At 42.7% G+C, this 26,571-nt stretch overlaps 1 protein-coding gene across 1 annotated transcript in view; it reads right to left on the bottom strand.

Moving 5' to 3' along the window:
* The window catches only part of LOC130034763 (phosphatidylinositol 3,4,5-trisphosphate 3-phosphatase TPTE2-like), a 48,124-nt gene that overhangs the window by 18,653 nt on the left and 2,900 nt on the right, over positions 1 to 26,571 (bottom strand). Inside the window, exons 4-11 of the mRNA XM_056126370.1 lie at positions 24,065 to 24,190; positions 22,014 to 22,107; positions 21,811 to 21,874; positions 19,676 to 19,740; positions 13,627 to 13,687; positions 12,507 to 12,588; positions 11,987 to 12,075; positions 2,328 to 2,389 (exon numbers count right to left, since the gene is read on the bottom strand). Of these exons, the coding sequence (XP_055982345.1) occupies positions 2,328 to 2,389; positions 11,987 to 12,075; positions 12,507 to 12,588; positions 13,627 to 13,687; positions 19,676 to 19,740; positions 21,811 to 21,874; positions 22,014 to 22,107; positions 24,065 to 24,190 (643 nt within the window). The remainder of the gene's footprint in view (positions 1 to 2,327; positions 2,390 to 11,986; positions 12,076 to 12,506; positions 12,589 to 13,626; positions 13,688 to 19,675; positions 19,741 to 21,810; positions 21,875 to 22,013; positions 22,108 to 24,064; positions 24,191 to 26,571) is intronic.

Below are 26,571 nucleotides of genomic sequence, written 5' to 3'. Positions count from 1 at the left end.
TTACCTTTAGACTTTTTTCTATACAATGGTATTTTACTGGAACCGTTTAGTCTATACAACTGTATTTTATCAGTGATTTTCTGTTAATTTCAGGTCATGTAATTTCTATTAGAGAATAACACTTTGTGGAAAAGGTCATTTTAAATAAAGTGGGATCTCGCTGGGGGAAAAGGCAGCTCAGATAGAGAAGGGAGGACCAAATACAGGGTGTTGGGAGGATCCTCCCAGGATGGGACATGCGTGCTGAGAATAAACTATATTCTATTTTTTTATCTGTATATTTTGTCTTTCAGTGTTTTTTCACTGTTAGGTACTTTATTTATTTATTGGAGATCCATTAATTACTTTTTTTAATTTTAAAATTTTTATTAGTGAGAGACCATGACATACAGTTGTAGACTTACAAATTTTGGTGCTTGGGTTTCAATTATACAATGATCAAAGACCTATCCTTCCACCAGTGTCCATTTCCCACCACCATAGATCCCAGTATCCCTCCCCCCATCCCCCCATCCCACCCTGCCTCTGTGGCAGGCCATTCCCTTTTGTTCTCTCTCTCTCTCTCTCCTTTTGGGTACTGTGGTTTGTAAGAGAGGCATTGAGTGGCAATCATGTTTGGTCTATAGTCTACTTTCAGCATGCTTCTTCCATCCTGGGAGGATCCTCCCAATACCCTTTATTTGGTGCTCCCTTCTATCTGAGCTCCCTTTCCCCCTAGCATGTGTGGCTGGCCTCTAAGCCATGGAGCAAAATTCCTGGTACTAAAATTCCTACTACCAGAGAATAGACTTTAGACCAAACATTATTGCCATTCAATGCCTCTTTTGCAAACAACAGCACCCAAAAAGAGAGAGAGAACAAGGGGGAACGCCCTGCCACAGAGGCAGGGTGGGATGGAGGGGATGGGGGTGGGGGGTTCGGGAGGAATACTAGGATCAGTGGTGGTGGTGAATGGGCACTGATGGAGGGATGGGTATTCGATCATTGTATAACTGAAACCCAAGCACAAAAATTTGTAAATCTACAACTGTACCTCATGGTGTTTCACTAATAAAAATCTAAATAATAAATAAATAAAGTGGGATCAGTGTTGCAATATTGTATTCAACTTCAGAATAAATAACAAAACGAAAATGAAAATTAGTACATACAAAAGAAAAGAAAAATGTGCATAAGGTAATATTCTTTACATGGTTAGATTTTTTTTATATTACCATCTATTTTATTTCAAAACAAGCTAGTCACAAATTCACAATTTTTTTTTAACAACTGAAAGATTGTGAGCCAAACTACTGGAAACAACCAATGGTTCTAACACACACACACACACACACACACACACACACACACACACACACAGACTTTTAAACATGTGTGTCTCAAATTAGAAAAACAAGTAGCAGGTGTTGTCAGACTCAGCGCCTGTGGACTGCTGGGAGTGCCCCCTAGTGGCCAGAAAGGAGTCACCCATGCTGACTCAGCGGACTACTTAGCCAGACCAAAGACAGCAGCATTCAGGAGAGGTTTGCTCTGAGTTGAAAGCGCTGTCTCTGATCTACCTAGCACGTCCAAGGATGTACAAGGCCGTTTGGAGAACTTAATCGATCTTGATAGTCTCCTTGTGAGGATGGAGCGGGTCCTGTTATTGGAGGGAGAGCCACCCGGGCACGGACTAATTCAGGAGAGTGAGACCTCAATTCTGCGGCTGGTATAAATCCACCGCACTCACCCACCTACCTCTATCCTATCCCTGTTGGGTATGACTGATCTATATTTAAAATGTTGGTAAGTCTATCTATAGCATAGACTAGCTCATTTATTCTGGGTTTTTTTGTTTGTTTTTTGGGTCACATCCAGTGATGCTCAGGGGTTATTCCTGGCTCTGTGCTCAGGAATTACTCCTGGCAGTGCTCGTGGGATTATATGGGATGCTGGGAATCGAACCCAGGTCGTCGGCTGAGTGCAAGGTAAACACCCCACCCACTGTGCTACTGCTCCAGCCCTCTAGTTCATTAATTCTGATGTAAAATACTGTATTAGAATATTATTTTTTCTCAATTACTGAGATTTTTGTCACTCTCTTAAATTTTGTGCTGAAGCATGTTTCTCACTGTCCTCACCTGGAAACTGGCCTAGAAGAGAGACGTTGGCCAGTCACTAACTAGTGCGAGTTAAACAAGGAGACATCAAACCCAGGGCCCCTAATATCCACCTCCCCAAACAATTTTATTAATATCATGACTCAAAGAATCACTTGAGTATGCTACCAGTGAGGTTTCAAAACCAGCAAATGGGTGTAAGACAGTTTGTAGTACCATTTTTCATACCTCTGCAGTTAAAAATATTTCTCCGGCAAGAAGGTAGGCACAAATCATAGTTCCAGTTCTTCCTAGAAAAGAAGTTTGTTCGTGAACTGTCCATGGCAGTATTTGGTATCAAAAACCTCTCAGAAATATTCAGAGTTAATTTGAACTGGTTTTGCTTCACTCTCCGTGTTTGGTGAAAATACTCTAACTCAGAAATAGCCAAAGCTCTTTCACTGCTGTGAGGTTCGACCCAGAATTCTGTGCTGACATGAAGGCAGCGGGAATGCTTGCTTTGATCCTGAGGATGGGAGGTTGGGGGGTTGGGGTGAGGGTTAGGGAGAGGCAACCAGTGCTGTTCTAGGACTCTAAAGCTACTTAACAAAAATAAATAATTACACTAATTACACCCTGCTTCTCTAACATAATGAAAACCTACAAAAAGAAAACATGAAGAGAACCCCAAATTCCACCTACATTAATAATGTCCATTACGCATACCATTTTTTTGGTTTTGTTTTGGGGACACACATAGCTATGCTCAGGGATGGCTCTTGGCTTTGCACTCAGGAATTAGTCCTGGTGGGGCTTGTGGGGAGGGACTGGAGCGATAGCACAGTGGTAGGGCGTTTGCCTTGCAGGCAGCCAGCCCGGCCAAGCTGGGTTCGATTCCTCCACCCCTCTCGGAGAGCCCGGCAAGCTACTGAGAGTATCTCGCCCGCATGGCAGAGCTTGGCAAGCTACCCGCGATGTATTCAATATGCCAAACACAGTAACAACAAGTGTCAAAAAAAAATGGAGACGTTACTGGGCCCGCTTGAGCAAATTGATGAACAATGGGAGGACGGGTGCTTGAGGGACCATTTAGGATACTGGGATCAAACCTGGGTGTAGGATAACACTGCTTTGTCCTTTGTCTCTCTTGCCACAAGGAGTTTAGGTTTATTGGGTCTCACCCATCAAAGTGCTCTGAGTCACTCCCGTTCTTTTATCTGTAACCACTTCTCTATGCTCTCTTCCCCAAACAGTTAATCAGCTTATTCCCCTAACCAGTTTCTGTTAATTTTTAAGGACAGATCTTTCTAGGACACTGAACTTGTATTGTAAGTTAATATTGCCTTTCTCCTCTCCTTATGTCATTTGAATAGTTTACTTTAAAGCAACGTCCTTTTGTATAGACACAAGAAGATAATTAATATTATGCTTTTGTAACTTGGGATTTAATTGTCGTCGAATATTATTCATTCCCTGCATCTGCTTTCTCAACTTAAGCCTCAGTTGCCCTCACTTCCTAGTGGCCCCAAGAGCAGGGTCCCAATGAGGGACTGGATGGAACCAGGGTAAGCGGTAAGCTATGTGCTACCCTGACATCGAGATGGGCCTGGCCAAAATGCCACAATTCTTAACTATAAGTTAAGAGTTTGATCATGGACAAATGCTATCATGATCCAAAAGTAACGACAAGATTAGGACTCTGCTAGGGATTTGAAAGACTAATCTGGCCTGAGCGCTGTAGTCTGAGATCAGGATGACCCCAGGAGAGCAATTCTATAAGCTTAATGCATTTCTTACTGTGTCCATAGAAAATGATTAATATTATGAATGCTTATATGTTTGTTGGACAAGGAGAGGAGAAACACACCCGTGGAATTCTGACCTTGCTGAAAGAGAGTCTGTCCTAGAATTAGCATCCCTTGAGGGAAAGAACTTTACCCCTATTGATTGTGACCACACCTATGTGTAAGCCCAGCCCCTCATGGTTTTGGGATTTAACTAGACTGTAAGAGTGGGTTGGGGGGTGAAGATCGAGATCAAGATTTAGAGCCAGAGCCAGGAAAGAGGGGTTTCAGATCGGGTCCCAGGAGAGAAAGAGAAAGAGAGACAGGAGTGAACGGAGATGAGAATGGAATAAATGGCATCTGATCAATCAACTGGCTTGGCTCTCGTCTCCTCCGCCATCTGCCCCATGGCCCGGGCCGCCCCGGCTGTGAGGGAGGTCCGGGCCCCCAGAACCTGGGCAGCCAGGGGAAGAGCCATCGAGGCCATCCCCTGGCTCTCCTCAGAGTTTTATACACCTGGGTTGGCCCCATGCAAGGCAAATGCCTTACCTGCTGTAATATCACTCCGGCCCTATGCATTCCATTTTAAAGAGTGGTACAAAACATATTAAAGAGAATAGTATAATAGACTCCTCTAAGCCTGTTACTCAGATTCTATTATTATATTTATTTTTCTGTGTTTAATTTTTACTTCTCTCCCATTCCGCTTGTCCTCCATTTCGCCTTTCTCTCTCTTCTGTACATTAAAAAAACAAAAAACAAAAAAACACCCTTGGCCTCATACCATTTCATTCCCAAAGCATCTCACGTTTTATTTCCTAATTCCCCAGGACTATACTGTTTTATTTCAACTAATATTTTTATACTGCCACACAAGGCATGGGTTAAAAAATGTTGCTATTTTATTTCTATCATGACCTACAACTTTTGTCTTAGTCATTATAAGCTGACCTTACTTTATGTAACTTCAAATTTGTCCTCTTTGTTTGTAGTGCTACTTTTTAGTCTATTCTTTTTTTTTTTTGAAAACTGGTAAACTTATTTTGCAATTCATGGTTTGAAAAGCAGTATCCAAGTCAAATACACCCAAAGAGGTCTTTGTACCACTTACCAGGATAAATAAAATATTCATCTAGGATAATAAAAGGATAATTTTTTTCCCCTTTATTTTATTTTATTTTTTTTTTAAGTTGTAGATTTACAATTTTTTGTGCTTTGGTTCCAATTATACAATGATCATATACCCATCCCTCCACCAGTACCCATTTTCCACCACCATGGATAATATCCCTCCCACCCCCATCCCCCCATCCCCCCTGTCTCTGTGGCAGGGCAATCCCCTGTGTTCTCTCTCTCCTTTTGGGCGTTGTGGTCTGCAAAAGAGGCATTGAGTGGCAAACATGTTCAGTCCATAGTCTACTTTCGACATGCATCTCCCCTCCTGGGAGGATCCTCCAAACATCCTAAAAGGATAATTTTTAAAAATCTAAGATAAATAAAGTCTCCTGCCCCTGCGCCTGGCTGTTCCTCGCCGGGGTCCCTTGGAGGGGAGCGGGTTGAGCTTTCCTCCCCGCCCCGACCAGGGCTCCGGCAGCCGAAGACCTCCAGGACCAGCCACCACCATGCTGAGACCACTCTCCGCACACATGAAGATACTGGCAGAGGGACAAAGCCACACGGGTTCCGGGGCCGAGATCTCCAAGCCTACTCGAATTGGAGTCGAGCATCCTCCACCCAGATCCTCCAAATTCCAGTAGGCGGGGGTCACACCCACCACCTGGCCCCCTGGCGCCGTGTAATCCCATCAACGGCCAAGACTCAGAGACTAATCAGGACATCTTTTTTATGACATCTTATTATCTCATTCCTACTTTGGACAAACTTGCAGGCTATCGAATGTAGCCTGCCCACAGGGCAGAGTGTGGCAAACTCCCCGTGGCATACCAAATATGCCAAATACCAGTAACAATGATGGGTCTCATTCTCCTAAAGAGCCTTGAATATAATCTCAGAGCTAGGATGAAAGAGACGTTGCTGGGGCCTGCTCGAGGCAATCGACGAATAACAGGATGATGAATGAATGAATGAATGAATGAAGATAAATAAAAGCTTCTGGCTAATGGAGATGTCTGATTATAAATGACCTTATAAGTTCCTTGTATAGAACACTAACATTTCAATTTTGAAATACCTGTTGGTCTCCATAATGGATATTTCCTCGACTGAAAGAAACTTTTACAGATCCCTGTGCTGTGGCTGTGCTTTCTCAACCAGGATGCCAGGCAGAGCAGAGAATCATTAAAACGATACAGATTTGCTTCCAAGATATTATTTTTTACTTAAAACATAAATATTGTATTCACTAAATGTCCTATTCACTAATTTGAATATTTTTTAAAAGTTCTAACAAAAAGTCACAGTATGGGACCTCCCAGCTGAAATTCTTCTGAGAAAGGCCGGGCCCATACTGTAAACATTGCATCACCTATTACCTCCTTTCTCAGAATCATTAGAAGAATCTAGACGAAGACTCTTCCTAGGCTTTACTGTTGCCAATTTTGTCCCAATGTCTTACATTGCTCTTACTAGCTTTTAATTCAACTACATCTTAGGAGTAGGCATTCAATTTCACTGTTTTCGTTGAATCTTCTTGAAATATTCAACACAGGTTTTGTAACATTATAAGCTTCTGTTCACCCTGACATTTAGTTCTCATCCACCGCTGGTGTGAATGCTATCTGGTCCAATCCCTTTGGAAAATACAATGGAGGTCTCTCAGAGAAGTTAAAATAGAGTTATCATACAACTCAGCTGTTCCATTTGTTGACATTTATCCCCAATATAGAGCATTGTGTGCCCATTATTCTAAAGGACATATGCTCACCACTATTCATTGCAGTACTCAGCACAATAGATAGCATGTAAAATCAACCTAGGAGTCCAGTAATGAATGAGTGGATAATGAAGGTGTGCTATATTTACGTAGTGGAATACTATGCAGCTGCAACCAATGATAAAAATCACGCATTTTGCTGCAACGTGTATGGAACTGGAGGGTATAATGTTAAGTGGAGTCAGAAGTAGGACAAATACTGGAGGGTCTCACTTATCTGGGCATATAGAAGGAAAATAGGAAATGGGAACACATGGTCTCAAAGGGAGGATACCTAGACAACACTTAATACTTGATCATAGAAATAAGAACAGGGAAGAAAATAAAACAAGGGGGGAGGGGGAAGAAGAGACATATAGGATATGGGAGTCAGGTATGGGGACAGGCTCAGGAGCCTCGAGCACATTGGTAGAATAGAGATGAGCTGTATGTATGTACCTAAACTACAGATCCAATGTAGTAAGGATGAAATCCAAACTACAACAATCAAGTGTAAAAATGGGACTGTCTGGGGGTCAACCTGTACCTGCGGGGTGAATGCATCAGCAGCCTGATGGTGCCTTCAGACTTCCAGATACCCCAAAATTGCCGCTGTGCCTTTGACCAGACCCCAACAACTTGGGTCCAAGTTTACCAAGAAATTAAATGGCCAAAAGTTAGGTATGTGGGAGACACACCCACAAAACACCTCAGGCTCAGCTATATAAGCTCATTTATTGGCCTTATTTCAGAGAACCATAAATCTCAAAAGAGATCAAAAGATGAAGTTAGGGCCTGTAGCAAAGAGGTAGGTGGAAACTCGTGACTGAGAGCTCCAGGACCTCTTGGATCAGGACTGGGCCTTCTCCCCCCAGATCCCCAGTTTTCCAGTAGCTTGGCAGTCACACCCACAAACTGCCTCCAGCGCCATGTGATCTCATTAATGGCCAAGACCCAGGGTCTTGAAAAACTCCTGAAAGAGCTCTGCAGAATGTCCTGACCCCGTTCCAGGCTGTCTTCTCCAGGGCGCCTCAGAGGGGGGTGGGTGAGAGTCCTCCCTACCCCAAGGGACCAGATCCACCAGCCAAAAACCCCCACAACCCAACCACTGCCATGCTCAAGGCTGCTCCCCATGCAGTCAGGCTGAGCCTCACGCATGAGTGAAGTCCTACAGAACCCAGGTAATTCGTAACTTTGTGACTTTGGACTCCGGGCTCAATGGGACCAGGAGCAGAGATCCCCTGCCTGCTTTCCCCAGTCTCCGGTGACCCAGGGATCACGCCCACAAGCCACCTCCTGCTGGCACCAGATAATCTTGCCACTGGCCCCCGTCCAGATCACATGGCTGCTTCTCCCAAAAGGGAGCATAAGATGAGGCCCCCATGCCACCGAACTCCACGCCAGGCTGTTTCACATGGAGCACCCCAGAGAGGGGTGGATGAGAGCCCTCCCCGCCCCAAGGGACCCAGCTCCGGCAGCCAAAAGCCTCCACAACCCAACCACCACCATGCTCAAGGCCCTCCCCACATGCTTGGGCTGAGCGTCATATGTGAGTAAGCATATTCCTGGACCACACAGCCATGTGATACATCATAAAACACTCCCTACCCATTCTCCATAATTACCACACCACATTTGATGGGGTTCAGATAGTAGGCAACAAATCATAGAGGGAAATATATATGTGCATATATACATATTTTCAGAGGTATATATACCAAAGCTTACATCACCCAAACTTTTATCAACATTTTAGTGATATCCTATAGAATGTCTTTAAGACATTCCTGCCAAAATAGGACAATCTTCACACTGTTTCCTATATGAACACTTTTTTTTATAAGCGTGTTCAGCAGTTCTTCATAACAAATAATACGAAATACATTATTTTGGTTGTGTTTTGGGACAGATATTAGGGTTTGGGATGGAAACATCCCGAATATGGTGGTGGGAAGGTGTAATGGTGGTGGAATTGGTGTTTGAGTACTGAATGTCATCAAACATTGTGAACTAACTTATAAAGTTTAAAAATTAAAAAAAAAAAGTAATGTGGAGTTCATGCCCAATTCAATCAGCTTAATAAATGACTGGATAAATCATAGTACTCCTACATTATAATGAAAAAAATTGGGACTGTCAAGAAGGCAGTCTGTGGGGACACTGGTGGTGGGATTAGTGTTGGAACATCACACGCTCAAAACCCAGCTAAGAATAACTGAGGAGATTATGGTGTCCTAATATCTAACAAAAAATAAATTTAAAAAAATACTAAAAATGTTATTGTTGAGTAATACTTTAAAAAATTAAACATAAAGGGCTGGAATGATAGCACAGTGGGTAGGGTTTTTGCCTTGCATGCGGTCGACCCAGGGTCGAATCCCGGCATCCTATGTGGTCCCCTGAACACTGCCAGGAGTAGTCCCTGAGTGCAGAGCCAGGAATAACCACTGTGCATCTCAGGGTACGACCCATAAAGAAAAAAAAATAAAATTTGAAAAAAAATATTAAGCATAAGAAGAGCACTAAATTCTGCTCTTATGGTAAAGGTAAAGGTAAAGGCCCTCCCGTTGATCGTCGATTTGCTCGAGCGGGCCCAGTAACGTCTGCATTGGAGACTTTGTTGTTACTGTGTCTGGCATATCGAATACTCTCGGTAGCTTGCCGGCTCTCCGAAAGGGGCGGAGGAATCGAACTCAGGTCGGCCATGTTGGCCTCTTGTAAGGCGAACGCCCTACCCGCTGTGCTATCGCTCCAGCTCCAACCCCTGCTCTTATGAAGATATATTATAGTGCTGTAAAATTATGTAGTGTGGTACTAAGATCTCAGAAACAGTCCTAAATAGTTATGAAGACTTTGCATGGGACTGAGAACAAATTGATGAGAATTGCTTACTAAGCATCATTGACACCAAGTGTAGCCCCTCATGGCTCCAGCATAACTGGGAGACCCCAAAGCAAACAAATAAGATTGTTTGATACAATTGGTGACATGTAGGAGACAACCAATAATAAGGAAAGAAAGGCTAATATGAATAAAAGGTTGAGGAAAGGGGCTACTCTGATGTATGACAACTAAATACTAGTCCTCCAAACAATCAATCCTAAAGGAAAATCTATGCAAGTTGTGGGTATAGAAAAATAGTAAAAATTGCTTCCAGAAAGAAGATTTTTAAAAGCAAATTTGAAACTAGTGTTTTAATTTGAAATTAAAGGTAAAGTTTAATTTCAGGGTGGAAATTAAAGCTGAAATTAAAGCAAAAGTTCAATATGAAATTAAAGCTCTAGGGAATTAGTTTTAATTAAAAGTTTTAATCAAAAGCTTGGATAATTCTGTGCTGAGTCTTATGAAATGGCCATTTCTGAAAGTAAAAGATGGTCCAAAATTGGCCATTCCGTGGGTTCGGGAGAGAGCTCGGTGGTTAGAGCCCCTGGGAACTACACGCTCCCAGTGTGATCCCCCAGCTTCATTATCTGGGATTCCCAGCACTGCAAGTTAATTCCCAAGGCACTGCAACCTGGTGTGTGAGCACCACAACTAAAGGGGTGCAACTCCCAAATAAAGGGTGTTGGGAGGATCCTCCCAGGATGGGAGATGCATGCTAAAAGTAGACTATAGACCAAACATGATTGCCACTCAATGCCTCTTTTGCAAACCACAGCACCCAAAAGGAGAGAGCGAACAAAAAGGCAGGGTGGGATGGGGGGGGGGATAGGGGGTGGGAGGGATACTGGGATCAGTGGTGGTGGAAAATGGGCACTGGTGGAGGGATGGGTACTCGATCATTGTACAACTGAAACCCAAGCACGAAAGTTTGTAAGTCTACAACTGTACCTCATGGTGTTTCACTACTAAAAATTAAAAATAAATAAATAAATAAATAAAATAAAAACATAAAATGAAATAAAGTGGTGCAACTCTTGGGGAGCAGAGCAATTCAAAAACGTGCGAGCACCGTGATGAGGGAGTGAGATCCCTGCCAGACACGACAGTGACCTCTAGTGAACCCCAGAGTGTGGGTGAGCACCACGACTAGAGTGCGTGTGACTCTGGCAAACATGAGCCCAAGGCAACACGCCTCAAAGGTCTGCATCCTGCCTGTGTGTGTGTGAGCACCACGACCCGATGCGCAAACCCCAGCAAGCACCACCACAAAATGAGCAGGTGCCACAGACAGAGGTGTATGTGTGTGACCTCCAGTCACCTAACAAAAGCAACAACGGAGGGGGAGGAGAAAACAACAGGCGATTATGTTTTGTTTATCTCTGTGTTTTTCATCTATCCATAGTACCACAAATGGCAAATCTATACATTTTCAACACGTGGAGCGAAAATTAGAACTTGCTTAATAAGTAATGGCTTGAAACTAGTTTTAAAGTCAGACTGGAACTTCTGTTTTGCTACATCAGGCAGTTTTTTTTTTTAATTTTTGTCTTCTTGGCATTCAATATAAAATAAATTGCCTTATATTCCACCAAAATGGATAGTCTTTGCCAAAAATTATGAAATACAGTTAGGTGATACTGAAAGTCTAAAGGGATAAAAAAAAACTGTTTAACTCAAGTTGAAGAACAATATTAAATTAAAAAAAACTTCTCTGATAATTGCTAAAGTTAAATGTCACTTGTATTTTGATAAATTTTTGTGTTAGTTTGTTTTGGGGTCACACTCAGTGGTGCTCAGGACTTGCTCCTGGCTCTGTGCTCAGAGATCACTCTTGCTCAGGGCACCACATGGGATGCCAGGAATTGAACCCCAGTTGATTGCATACAAGGTAAATACCCTACCCTCTATCTCTCCAGCCCTAGAATTTTGACAAATATTTTGTTTGAAAATTCTAAAAAGAAAAAAAATTATTTGTCAAAAAACCTTGCTTAACCGTCCCTGGTTCTTCTCGTCCAGGTTTCTCTGTTCTTCCCTTGTTTCCCTGTGTCTTTCCCTTACTACAATCCTAAAGCTAATATTTAGAAAACCAATAGCGGCTGATACTAATTAATGGAATCAGATGTTTAGTTTTTGTATCACTGTAACATTTTTTTTTTTTTTTTGCTTTTTGGGTCACACCCGGCGATGCACAGGAGTTACTCCTGGTTCATGCACTCAGGAATTACTCCTGGCGGTGCTCGAGGGACCATATGGGATGCTGGGAATCGAAACTAGGTAGGCTGCGTGCAAGGCAAATGCCCTACCCGCTGTGCTATTGCTTCAGCCCACTGTAGCATTTTTTAAAAGAGAGAAATGAAAGAAATTTTTACCTTTGCCTCCCTTACAGTGAACTGCTACAATGTTTTCATTATCTTCAGCCAGCCACTTCTTTACTTCCATGCAGAATACCAACATTTCCCTGATTTTAAGTATAAGAGTTTTAGTTGAATTAACACACTTAAAATCAAGTCTAGGGTCCAGAGTAATAGTATAGTGGACAGGGCATCTGCTGTGCATGCAGTCAAACCCGCAGCTTCCCGTATTATCCCCTGAGCTCCACCAGAGCACAGAGGCAGGAGTAACCCCTGAGCATCCCCAGCAAACAAATTAAGTCTATTATCTTTAAACTTCTTTTTTTTTTTTTTTGCTTTTTGGGTTACACCTGGCGATGCACAGGGTTACTCCTGGCTCTGCACTCAGGAATTACCCCTGGCGGTGCTCACGGGACCATATGGGATGCTGGGAATCGAACCCGGGTCGGCCGCAAGCAAGGCAAACGCTCTACCCGCTGTGCTATTGCTTCAGCCCCCTTTAACCTTCTTTTGAGAGCCAATTTGCTATTGAACTTACCTCAGAGAGGGAACATTATGATCATCAATCATGATTCGATTGACTCTATAATTGAAATGCTTAGGGTGATAAGCTCTTTCACCTAAAAGTAAATGATATGCAGGTCATATTTCTATCCCTACAACTAGAGTAGATGAACTAACTTCAAATAACTTATACTTTTCTATTAGAAATTTCTTTGTGCCTTCATACCAAAGGAATTCTCTGGGTGGGGGGGAATGTAGGAGGTTCAAAAAAGGGGGTTCAAAAATATCTTTCAAAAAATGACAGGGAGTTAAGAAAAAAGATAATGGTGGTTTATTAATCCTGAGTAAGTAAAGTAAAGTAAAAGTAAAGGCCCTCCCGTTGATCATCGATTTGCTCGAGCGGGCCCAGTAACGTCTCCATTGGAGACTTTGTTGTTACTGTGTCTGGCATATCGAATACTCTCGGTAGCTTGCCGGGCTCTCCGAGAGGGGCGGAGGAATCGAACTCGGGTCGGCCATGTTGGCTGCGTGTAAGGCAGACGCCCTACCCACTGTGCTATCGCTCCAGCCCAATCCTGAGTAATCTGACTATTAACTTATTTTGGCATGTTGAGCAGATAGACTCTTAATTTTCTAGCATATTACTTATGAAAGAGTCATCAGTGATTAAAACACCACAGAACAGAACTAAACGCGGCCAACTCAAATGCTTGCCTGCTGAAAATGTGTACTCAAAAATAGGAGGAAAAATTAAGAGGCAGATTTGTTTTCTACAGTTGTGTTGTGTTGTTTGTTTTTGCATAGTTCCTCTCATACCACACTCCCAGTGGGTGAGAGAACGCATTTGGTGAATGGTCTGTCTTCAAAACACAAGTTGGCAGAAGAGAAACCAGAAAGATTTTCCTAAACTTCACACCACAAAAACAGACTTCCTAAAACAGTGCCACCTCCTTTCTAGTCTCCCATACTTTCTGCTCTGGAGCAATCTTTTTCTACCCAATAAGGCCAGTGCAAGATGGAGATTTGGAAAAAAAAAAAAACTAACCTCTCACCACCCGGTGAGTCAATTCTAATTAGGTGAGAAGCAAAAACCGAATCATCTTACAGGTAGTGATGTGTTTCTATAATGGCAGAATATGAAGTCGTGTACGTACTGCATAGATTGTAGACCTGATAGTGGTTTCCATGCTTAGTTTCCAGGAACCGCACAACTTCCTAAAAAAGATGCACAAATATCTTATAGCCACTCAACTGACATCAACACTAGCAATTTTCTAGGACTGACCAAAATTTTACATATTTGTCCCTTATTTAGCACCTTGCAGAGAGGATATAGGGAGTTCAAAAAAATTTTTTTTCATTAGTGATACATCATGAGGTACAGTTGTAGACTTACAAAGTTTTGTGCTTGGGTTTCAATTATACAATGATCAAACGCCCATCCCTCCACCAGTGCCCATTTTTCCACCACCACTGATCCGAGTATCCCTCCCATCCCACATCCCCTCATCCCACCCTGCCTCTGTGGCAGAGCATTCCCTTTTGTTCTCTCTCTCCTTTTGGGTGCTGTGGTTTGCAAAAGAGGCAATGGTTGACATTCATGTTTGGTCTATAGTCTACTTTCAGCATGCTTCTCCCATTATGGGAGGAACCTCCCAACACCCTTTATTTGGTGCTCCCTTCTGTATCTGAGTTCCCTTTTCCCTAGCATGTGTGGCTGGCCTCCAAGTCATGGAGTAAAATTCCTGGTACTAATCTCGGCCATTCTTGGGTGTTAGTCTCCTATGGGAGTTTAAATGTTTTAAGTCATCAGTCTTCAAATAGCTTACAAAGTAGTGCTTGATTACCTAAAGTGTCTACACAGTTCTATGTTGGCATTTTGGGTCACACCCTCTGCACTCAGAAATTACTCCTGGTGATGCTTAGGGAACCATATGGGAGGTCAGGAATCAAACCCAGGTCAGCCGCATGCAAGGCCAATGCCCTCTCTGCTGTACTATTGCTCTAGCCCTCTACTCTAAATATAAATATGTAATTCTTTTTTCCAAGCAAATAATCAACAATACTATTGGGGTTCTTATCTGGAACTAATTCTAAAGAGATATGCCTTTTCTCTAATAACTTGGATATTACAACTGACCAAGGCACTATTTAAATAAGTAAATCATACCATATGCCATAGGATTGTGTTGTGTATGTGTGATAGGAAAAAATAAACTTATTAAGGGCATGGTGATGTAGCTTAGTGACTTTGCATATATGAGGTAATGGGTTCAATCAGCAGCATACTCTACAACAAAAAATGTGTCATTTAAATATTATTTTATTATTAATTATATGCTATATATAATAAGCATATGCTTTTATAAATTTTATTATTTTTTTATGTTGTTCACGATGATTTGTTAAATTCAATATTCCAACACCAATCCCACCACCATTACACCTCCCCGCCATCATTATGTCCAATTTTCCCAACCACCACCCAAACCTGCCCCAATAGCAGGCCCTGAATAATTTATTTTGCATTGATTATTATGAATAATTTGCTAAAAATGATCAAAAAATAGTTCCTTAGAAGAAAGTGTGTGAAGATTGTTGTATCTAACCCTGGAACCATTAAGCCCTTGTATAAGAGATTACTAACATGTTGTTAAAGGCTGAGCTTTGTGTGCTATTTTTTTTTTTTTTGGTCACACCCAGTGATGCTCAGGGATTACTCCTGGCTTTGCACTCAGGAATTACCCCTGGTGGTGCTTGGGGGATGATATGGGATGCCGGGGACCGAACCCAGGTCAGCCTCGTGCAAGGCAAACGCCCTACCCGCTGTACTATAGCTCCGGCCCCGTGTGCTAATATTTTCTTAATTGAAATTGGTTGCCTTCTGCTTTACATTCCATCCAATGTGGTGTGTTGCTCCTTGTATATCAGTGTTGAAGAGTTTTAGATGTCGAACCCGGGTTGGCCTCGTGCAAGGCAAATGCCCTACCCACGGTGCTATCGTTCCAGCCTTCAAACTGTGTATTTCTTGATAGGTATGTACATATAAAATTTATAGTATTTTAATAATTCTTTGCCAATACATTTTTAAAAGTTTTATTTAATTAAAGAACTATTATTTACAATGTTACTGATAGTTGAGTTTTAGACATATACTATTTTAACACCAGTCCCAGCACAGGGTCAACTTCCCTCCACCAGTGTCCACGTAGTCCATTCCCCTTGCCTTCATCTTGACAGGCACATTACAAAGTCTGGTAATTGCAACTTAGATCTCATGTTTTCCAAGTTGCCAAGTCCGTGCTTTGGATATAACAATGCTACTCTCCCACGTCACCAATATAACTGAGGTTCCAACCCCTGTTCCCCATCACTTGCCTTTCTCATTTTTTTCCTTCTCCTCTTGATTTTTTCCCCTTCTCTGTCCCTCTCCTTCCTAAGTCATGCAAATGCATTTTAAAATTAAAGTGAAATAGGTAAAGGTAAAGGTAAAAGGTAAAGGCCCTCCCGTTGATCGTCGATTTGCTCGAGCGGGCCCAGTAACGCCTCCATTGGAGACTCTGTTGTTACTGTGTCTGGCATATCGAATACTCTTGGTAGCTTGCCGGGCTCTCCGAGAGGGGCGGAGGAATCGAACTCGGGTCGGCCATGTTGGCTGCGTGCAAGGCAAATGCCCTACCGCTGTACTATTGCTCCAGCTGGAGTGATAGCACAGCGGGTAGGGCGTCTGCCTTGCACGCAGCCAACATGGCCAACCCGAGCTCGATTCCTCCGCCCCTCTCGGAGAGCCCGGCAAGCTACCGAGAGTATTCGATATGCCAGACACAGTAACAACAGAGTCTCCAATGGAGACGTTACTGGGCCCGCTCGAGCAAATCGACGATCAACGGGAGGGCCTTTTATTCTATTTTTATTCACATACTGAATTTATTAAATTTTGAAAATATTTGAGCTAACAGTGCATGTACTTTATTAACAAAATTAAAAAATAGTATCAGTAAATCCGATGACTACCATTTAATTTTGTTTTATTAAAAAGATTCTACAGTGGGGGCTGAATAGATAGTACAGTGGGTATGGCGCTTGCCTTGCAAATAGCCGACCTAGGTTTGATTCCCAGAGTTGCGGAGAGAAATTTCTGAGTACAGAGCCAGCATCACCAAGGTGTGACCCCAAAACAAAAACAAACAAAACAAAATTTTTATTGATTGTGATTCTGTGGCTTACAATATTGTTAATAATGGTTTCTCATGCACATAATTCTTACACCATGTCCATCACCAGTGTATCTACCTCACTCTGCCAAGGATCCCAGTGGCCCTCCCTTTCAACTCAACTGTGTAGATCAGTTCTTCCATTATGTTGCCTTTGGTCCTTTGGTGCTACTTTGCTGTGTAGCAAACAAGGTCCCACATATGAGAGAGATCATTCGGTACCCCTTCCTTCCTTCCTTCCTTCCTTCCTTCCTTCCTTCCTTCCTTCCTTCCTTCCTTCCTCCCTCCCTCCCTCCCTCCCTCCCACTCTCCCTTTCTTCCTTTCTCTAGTCTAGAGGAACCGTAAGCACCATGAGTAATTTAAGATCTTGACCCAAGAACACACATTTGATTGATTAATTGCAAAGACACGAATTGAATCCAGGCCTCACACATACAAATCAGGTGTGCTCTACTACTGAGATTTCTCCAGTCACAATTTCAAAAGAATTCCCATCATCTCTTTTGATAGAGTAAAATAGAGATATAATCTCTACCATGATCTCTTCTTAATATTTACCCTAATTACCTCTTTCAGTAATCCTATTAGATTATATTATTTCCATTTATTTATTTATTTTAATGTAGGAGTATTGCTATTTATTCAACCATTAATTAGGCTGATTGAATTGGGCATGAACTCAAGTGCATAGCCTGTATGCGAGAGGCCCAAGTTTGATCTCAAGCATCTCACAGTCCTTTGAACACCACAGGGAGTGACAGGGTTGGGAGTAATACCCAATCACTCACCAGGTATGTTTCAAAAACCAAAATAAGGTAAAGAGATGGAAGGTCAGAGGATAGCTCAAAAGGCTGAGTGCATGCCTGGTAAGCTCCCTGGAGGCCCAGGCTCAATTTCCAGAATTACATACACAGTAACAACAAAGTCTCACACTGGAGGCATTACTGGACCCGCTTGAGCAAATCGATGAACAACGGGAGGACAGTGACAGTGACATGCATGGTACCTGGAGTATTGCCAAAAAATTATCCTGAACACAGAAGAGCATTTCCTCAGCACATTCAGGCATGCCCCCCTCCCACCATCATACTCCCCCACCACCAAAGAGACACAATCTGTTTGATGCTCCTTTCAATCAAACTGGGTTTGTAATTTGTTTTATATTATGCCATGTGATAAAACTGCATCACACTAATTTGAGTCTGGGCCTCTAGAGGACTTCCAGTCCTTTTTGCTCTTTTTTTTTTTAATTTATTTCTTTATTGAATCACCGTGGGAAAGGTTACAAAGCTTTCAGGTTTAGGTCTCAGTCATGCAAATATCAAACACATTTCCCTTTACCAATACTTATTTTTTACCATGAAGAACCCCAATAAAACCCCATCCCCCACCCCTCCCAGTCCCTGTGGGGCAGATGAATTCTAGTTAACACTCTATCTGCTTCGATTAGATTCATTGTTTCAATAAAAGATTCACCACTATTATTTAGAGTTTACCCCCCCTTCCCCCAAATCAGACATGCTGAAAAAGCATTGTGAAGTGATTTGCTTTCTACAGCTGGGTTCAAGAATTAAATGTTGGTTTTGGATTTCTGCTATTTTACTTATTGACCCTGGAAGTATTTCTACTGAAAGTCAGATAGTTAAGAAATTGGTTTCTGTGCTCTGGAGTCGTGGCCGTGCTGGAGAGCCACTAGTGGGGAGCAACTGGTGACCTCGGTAGGGCGTGAAGGACGGACCGGAACGCCCCTCTTCCCATGAGGTTTTAGTCGCCCCCACTCCCCCGGCTCATACCTGCTGTCCACAAGGCTCCCATGCGGCCGCCATCTTTCTTTCCAGAGAGGAGAAGGCGACTGGGGCAACACCCTTTCCCCTCCAGACAGACCTGATGGCCTGGATTAACGCATAGTCCGTTCACTTTTCTGCTCCAAGCTGCCGGGTTCTGCATTAAATCCTTGTGCTTCTGGGGCCGTGGCCATGCTGGAGAGCTGCTCGCGGGGGGCAACTGGTGGCCTCGGTAGGGCGTGAAGGACGGACCGGAACGCCCCCCTTCCCATGAGGTTTTAGTCGCCCCCCTCTCCCGGCTCATACCTGCTGTCCACAAGGCCCCCATGCGGCCGCCATCCTTCTTTCCAGAGAAGAGAGGGCGAATGGGGCAACACCCTTTCCCCTCCGGACAGACATGATGGCCTGGATTAACGCATAGCCCGTTCACTTTTCTGCTCCAAGCTGCTGGGTTATGCATTAAGTCCTTGTGTTTCTGGGACTGTGGCCGTGCTCCAAACTTAACTCTGATTTTCAGAGAGAAATGTTGGGTGGTTTACTTCCCATGGATCACTTTGTATATAGAGAGATGTCACGCGGCCGCATAAGCAGCCGCGCGGTTTTGAGGAAAAGTCCTAGTTCCCGCATACTCGAGCTGTGCTTGTAGAGGCTTCTGGTCACCAGGGTTCCATCTGGGGGAGGCGGGGTGCAGTACCTACCCCATCTGGGACTTCCCGATGATCTCGGCTCTTTTTGGAACCTGTTTTTTTTTTTTCCCTTCGGGATCTATGGATCCCGTCCTCCATGTTGTCCTTCTCTTCGGCTGAATCTCCTTTTTGCTCTTAGCTAGTGGGATCCTTGCCACTGCTGCTGAGTGGCCTGACATGGCGCTGGAGAATGGGCCACTTCATGGAGAAATCCAGTCACTCCCTTTAGACTAGGGGCAGGAGTCAGCCCGCCTGAAATTAGTTAAGCTTTTACCCGATCAGCAGAAACACTCAGTTAAGCCCAACTCAAACCTCATGGTAAAGACATTACCATGAGTTAAATGACTGCTTTTATAAGTTACTAAGTGATTTACAGTACAGAAAATGACAATGACCCATTACAGCTTTTACTTTAAAAGTAAAAATTTTTTTTAGAATATTGTTATTTCTCATCCAATACTAAAATTATTTATCCATGAGTTTACTGAGAAATAGAACATTTGTTACACAACCCTTACCTTAAGAGGATTCCTATAGAAAGACTGCTTTCCAGAAGATGGGAATGACATAGCAATAATACGGTCTGGAAGTTAAACAGGCACTATTATTAATGTCATTACAGATGTGAAATGATAGATGATAGTTTAATTTTCAGAGACTCCTTTCTCATAGAAAATAACTCGGTATTTAAAATGACAAAGCCAAAACCTAGCTAACTTTCAAACTAACCAAGATAACATTAAATTAGCCAATTTTATGACCATTAAACTTGCATGATTTAAAGCCTCAATTGGCTCCCATTTCTGTTAACCTCAGTCGGGAGCTCCCTCTGGGTGGGAAGATTTTATTTACTTATTTATTTATTTTTTTATGTAGGAGTACTGCTATTTATTCAGCCACTGATTAGGCTGATTGAATTGGGCATGAACTCGACCTTACTTTTTTTTTTCATTTTTTATAATTTTATTTATTGAATCACCATGAGAGCAGTTACAGAGCTTTTGGGTTTAAGTCTAGGTCGAAGTCTAGGTCATAGAAAGAAAAACCCATCCCTTCACCAGTGTCCATTCTCCACCACCAAAAATCCCAGTATACCCCCACCTCACACCCTTCCCCTACCTGTGGGGCAGATGATTTCCACATTACTCTCTCTCTACTTTGATTACATTCAATGTTTTGACGCCAGACCTACCATTATTATTTGGGATTTTACCCCAACACTCAGCTCTGCCGAAAAGGCAACAGTAGAAGACAATTTGTTTTCTATTACTGGTTATGAATAACATACGATGTTGCGCGGCTGCAGTAGTGACTGCGTGATTTTGAAATTCCTAAATTTTAACAATTAAATCTGGAGGGATTTCTGCCAAAACCTGCTGGATTCTGAGATTTGTTCCTGAGTCTCTGGGATCATGGCCGTTAACCAGCTTGATCAGGAGCCAGAGAGGCCGTTTGTGGGCGACGACTAGGAGTCTCATTGGGACGGGGATGAAAGGGTCAGCTCCACTCCCAACCCATGAGGCCCCACATGTTTCTTCACTGCGGGCCCAAACCTGACTGTCCAGTGGCCTCTGGAGGATGGCGGCCAACGGGCCCCCAGGGGGAACAGGTCAAGGCCCGAAACCTATTCCCACCCGGGGTGGCCCAGTGTCTATAACCTACTGCAGGGACTGGACACATTTTTGCCAAAAGCCGCTGGGTTCTGAGATTTGTTTCTGAGTCTCTGGGATCATGGCCATTAAGCAGTTTGATCAGGAACCAGAGAGGCCTTGCCTCCAATTATATAGCTGAGCAGGAGGTGGTTTGTGGGTGTGCCTCCCACATACCTAACTTTTGGCCGTTTACTTTTTTGGTAAACTTTGCCCCAAGTTTTTGGGGTCCGGCCAAAGGCACAGCAGCAATTTTTGGGTATCTGGAAGCCTGAAGGTGCCATCAGGCTGCTGATGCACTCGCCTCACAGGTACAGATTGACCTGCTGGTGGCACCATACCTCTGGGTGAGAAGTTTTTAAATGCAAAGAAAAATTAGAGAAATGTGCTCCAGCAAGAGTGGGGATTGTCAGGCTGCTGTCGAGATGCCTTCTAGTGCTCTTCACCCAGAAATCAGAGACTTTCAAATCAATAGTTATGTTCATTGATCTTCTAGAAATGAACAGATCTCTCTGGATCCTTGGAACTCAGGATAACTACTGGCTAGCACTCAACATATATTAAACCAAGGTCATAGAGTCCATTGAAATTCCATTCAACGCTCTATGCTGTATCCAAATAGCTGATGACAATGGAGTTTCCACTATGAAGATCATACTATAAATGTCAACCCACTACAGTGGCAAATGCTTTTGTTTGGGGGGAGGGGGAGTTTGGGCCATACCTCACAGTGCCCAGGGCTTAACCCTGGCTCTGTGTTCAGGGTACACTCCAGGTGGGCTTGGAGGACCATATGGGGTGCCATCGATCCAACTTGGGTGAGCCACATGCAAGGCAAATGCCATACCCACTGTACTATGGCTTGGGTCCCATGCATATGTTTTTATGGACAAAGAAAGCTTTAAAAAAGTATGATTTAGACAAAGCAATAATAAAATAAACTTATTACACATAAGAAAAATGTGACATGAGTTTAAATTAACCAGTAGTTAAACTTCACAAACCAGTTACATAAGTGAGGTCTAGGTCAAATCCATCCTTCATGTATCTCCGTTTGTTTTCGGAAACCTGAGAATTTAAAATATTAAATATAAATCAACGTAAAACCAAAAAAACCCCTTATAATTAATCAGTGGCTAGAACTCTTATTGCTGCTTCTTGAAACACAAATATTTTTCTGAGTCTTAAACATGTTTTGACCACATACCATTCTTCTGGTCAGTATTTCAAGATGTCTCTTTTGGTAAGTTAGATGGAAAAGTCTTATCAAAATGGTAAGTCGTAGAGGACAGGAAAACATTCTGAAACAATAAGTTTAAGAAAGTAAGATCAATTTTTGCTTCAGAAACAAAGGCTTTGTCATTATAGACTAAGTCTAGAACAGTGATTCATAACAAAGGGCAATTTCACACCCTACTCCTTGGCCAATCCCACACCTACCATCCACCCACATGAAGGATATCTGGCAAAGACTTTAAGATAATGCTGAGGTTACTGGTTGAAGAACCATACTATACTGGCCATTTTCTTTTTTTTTTCTTTTCTTTCCTATTTTTGGGCCACACCTAACAGTGCTCAGGATTTACTCCTGATTCTGCGCTCAGGAATCACTCCTGGAGGTCTCTGGAAACCACATGAGATTGAACCCAGGTTGGCCGCATGCTGTTCCCTGTTTATTTTATTTTCAAACAACTCCTAAAGCCTATTATATGGCACCAATTTTTGTTAGAACCTGAACTGAAGTTCTGGTGAGTTTGGATGCAGAAAAATGCAGTATATTTGGAGCTACCTAACACCAATATCCCAGTATATAATCTTTTTTTTTTCTTTTTGGGTCTCACCCAGCGATGCACAGGGGTTACTCCTAGCTCTGCACTCAGGAATTACTCCTGGTGTTGCTCAGGGGTCCATATGGGATGCTGGAAATCGAACCTGGGTTGGCTGCATGCAAGGCAAATGCCCTACCTGCTGTGCTAGCTCTCCAGTCCCCTATAATCTTCTTTTTCTAATGCAGACAGAGTCAGAAAAAAGCTCTCAGACACATTTTAAGCTTCTTAATCTCTGACAATGAAGACTTTGCCCCAACTTTTTTCATTCTAATTCTATGGAACAATTTAACAGCTGTGTTTCTATCCACACCCGCAGGCTCTTCTATTCTATTGGCTTTCTTTATAAGAATCAATGGATACGTGCAAATTTTGTCTATGTTCAAATCAGTGCTCTCTTGAGTAAAGAAGGGAATCAGGAGCTTGATACTGAAGTATTTTTAGTTAAAGTCAAATGTGAAGTGAGTAAGTGTGTGTGTGTGTGTGTGTGTGTGTGTGTGTGTGTGCGCATATGTGTGTGTGTGTGTTGGCAGGGGTTACTCTCCACAGTAACCAGCTAAAGGAACCATGTGGTGTCAGGGATTGAAACACAGTGTTCTCAGCCCTTTGTGTTATTTCTCCGGAATTCAAATGAGAATTTTTAATTGTAAAAAGTTAAGTAATTGTACAAGTGGCTAATCAGTACAAGTGGCTAATAAACTCTTTGGTTTCTATTCAAGGACTCTTTCTTTATTCAATCAAAGGAATTTCTGTATATACCTTTCATGATTCCTAAACACCACCATATTTTGTTTCTAATTATGCAGCTTGGCCGACCCGAGTTCGATTCCCCCGCCCCTCTCAGAGAGCCTGGCAAGCTACCCATGATGTAGTCGATATGCCAAACACAGTAACAACAAAGTCTCCAGAATGGAGACGTTACTGGGCCCACTCGAGCAAATCAATGAACAACGGGAGGACAGTGACAGTGACAGTGACAATTATGCAGCTGTTTGTCTAATCATTTCATTTTTTTTTGAAGTAAATGGACTTTATTTGGAGGGTTTTGAAGGTTGGAGGGGAAGAGAGAGAGAGAGAGAGAGAGAGAGAGAGAGAGAGAGAGAGAGAGAGAGAGAATAATGCATTCAAGAGAGAATGCGGGCTTCTCCAAGGGCGGAGACAAATCCCAGCATTAGACTGGAAACCATGAAAGTACACACCTCAAGAGGGGAGATGTGGGTGACACATATGCTTGGCTGATACATGTGCTCGGGTGACACATGTGATTGCCCACGCGGGTGCAAGCAGCGCATGGGCTCAGGCAGCATATGTACCTAATCATTTCATTTTTAATATGTTAATCTGTCAAGGACTCAACACACAGTTTAAACAGTGCAAAATGAAAGTCAGAGACTAAAAAGAAAAGGAAAGAAACTTTTCATCTGCTTCTTACCTGGGAATAGCCTCAAGAATATTCTTATCTAAGTGAAAAAATACGAACATGATGTCAATTGGCAGAGTCACCACAACAATGACAACATTTAAGGAGTTTAACCAATTGGAAAAATATTTCTGTCTCCTGTAATATAAAACATAAAATACAAAATTTGTGCCCTTCTACCAAAAAAGACATTGGAATATTTTATTTCATTGGAGGTCGGGGAAGATTTGTGCCATACCCAGCAGTGCTCAAAGGCTCTTCCTGTCAGTGCTCAGGGGACCATATGTGGTGCTGACGATGTGAACCAGGGTCACAGCTGTGTACAAATTGGCTCCTGAACTTTCTCTCCAGACCCGGGAATATTTTAACAACACAAATGATTTGACTCATCCTCATTAAGAATTCTACTTTAAACAAAATGGAGACTAGCACCCAAGAATGGCCGAGATTAGTACCAGGAATTTTACTCCATGGCTTGGAGGCCAACCACACATGCTAGGGGAAAAGGGAGCTCAGATAGAGAAGGGAGCACCAAATAAAGGGTGTTGGGAGGATCCTCCCAGGATGGGAGAAGCATGCTGAAAGTAGACTATAGACCAAACATGATTGTCACCCATTGCCTCTTATGCAAACCACAATACCCAAAAGGAGAGAGAGAACAAAAGGGAATGCCCTGCCACAGAGGCAGGGTGGGATGGGGGGATAGGGAGTAGGCGGGATACTGGGATCTGTGGTGGTGGGAAATGGGCACTGGTGGAGGGATGGGTATTTGATCATTGTATAATTGAAACCCAAGCATGAAAATTTGTAAGTCCGCAACTGTACCTCATGATGTCTCACTAATAAAAATTGAAAAAAAAAAAGAATTCTACTTCAACAAATTTGCTAGGTGACACTAAGGGGAAATATTCATATTTATTATTTTACACATATATATGACAAAAGCAACAATATGGTAACTAAGTACAGAAAGAGATGTAACCAAATGACTGAACATGAGGCAAGAAGGTTTCAGCACAGGTAGGGCGTTGGGAAGTGCAACTGGGCAACTGAAGCTGAACACATCGCGGCTGTGGGGAATACACAAGAGAAACCTATAAAAGAGACAGAGGTTCACTGCACTGGCCTGAAAACTCATCCTCTAGCTTTGCTTGAGCCAATTTGCATGCAGCTGTGCCCCTGGTTCAAATCCTCAGCACCACATCTGGCCCCCTGAGCACTGAAATACCCCTGGATGGGTGGCCTCCTCCTGGACCCGTCTGAATTTGCATTTGCTGCTGCTTCTTCCCTAATACTCGCTCCCTTCATTCAGGGCATGATGATTCAGGGGAAACTTCTTCCAATTCTGAGGCGGCCCCTTTCAAGTTCCAAATAACCTAGGTATGGGCAGCTGTTTAGAAGCATTAAGAGAAAGCCAGAGGAGGAGAGATAAGTTGCCTTCCGAAATGCTTCAGGTGAAGCGAGTTTCAGCTCCTCACCCCTACAGCAGCTCTGCTCCAGGGCGGAGCTCATTCGGTCCATCTTTTCAGAAAGTCAGTGAGCAGAGAACAACAAACTGCTGCTTTCCTGGCCAGCCTTCCTTTCAGGGTGAGTCCCCTTCATGTCCCCTGTGTACTTTATCAAAATCTTTTAACGGAGGGAGGAACTTGTTCATGATCTAGCATTTAATAAATATGCTTTCAGCTTGTTGCTATTTTTTTCTTTTCTTTTTCTGTTTTCTTTTTTTCTTTCTTTTTTTTTTTTTTTGGCACTGGGATCAAACCCAGGTCTCATGCAGGCAAGGCAAAGTGCTCTTGTCACTGATCCACATCCCAGCATCAATATCGTCAGTTTCTATTTAGAGTAAATTCTATAAACAAAAACATTGATAGCTATACTCCACATGTTTCTCAACAATGTGCTTATAGACAGAGCTACTGGCAAAACCAGAAAGGTTTATTGAAGGCACCATCAAGAAAACATTGGTGGAGACTACAGTAGCAGTTACAACAATAACATTAAAGTCAAATCGATAAAAAAAATTTGAATTTGTCATGTTATTTTTCTTATTATTAATAAGAAAATTTAAAACATATCAAAAAGAGAACGCTTTTTGATAAGGAGGTACATATTTGGTAGGTGTACCCTACATAAACTAGTTTTTATGTATTTTGATCACTTGATAGCCCATTACTCATCAATTTGCTCGAGTGGGCACCAGTAATGTCTCCATGTGTCCCTGTTGAGTGCTAGTGTAGCCCAATGGTGTCTGCTCGCTACAGGAACACCAAGAGCCCCAAACCATTGTTTAGGATTTTGACAAAGAAGTCTGACCATCTCGAACGTGGCCACGCGGTCTTTTGACATTCCATGGAATCCAGTTGGTAACAGTTCTAGTCCAGCGGTTGTCTTCAAATTGCATTATATGTCCAGCCCATCTGATTTTTGATGACTTGGCAAACAAGACAGTGTCCCTGATTCTCGATTGTCGACGGAAGTCGGAACTCCGGATTCCTTCTCTCACTTGAATGAAGCGCGAT

The sequence above is a fragment of the Sorex fumeus genome, unplaced genomic scaffold (assembly GCF_029834395.1).
Source record: "Sorex fumeus unplaced genomic scaffold, SorFum_2.1 ptg000061l, whole genome shotgun sequence".
Lineage (NCBI taxonomy): Eukaryota > Metazoa > Chordata > Mammalia > Eulipotyphla > Soricidae > Sorex > Sorex fumeus.
The sequence above is the reverse complement of the archived record's forward strand: the minus strand, read 5'-3'. Positions and strand labels throughout refer to the sequence as shown.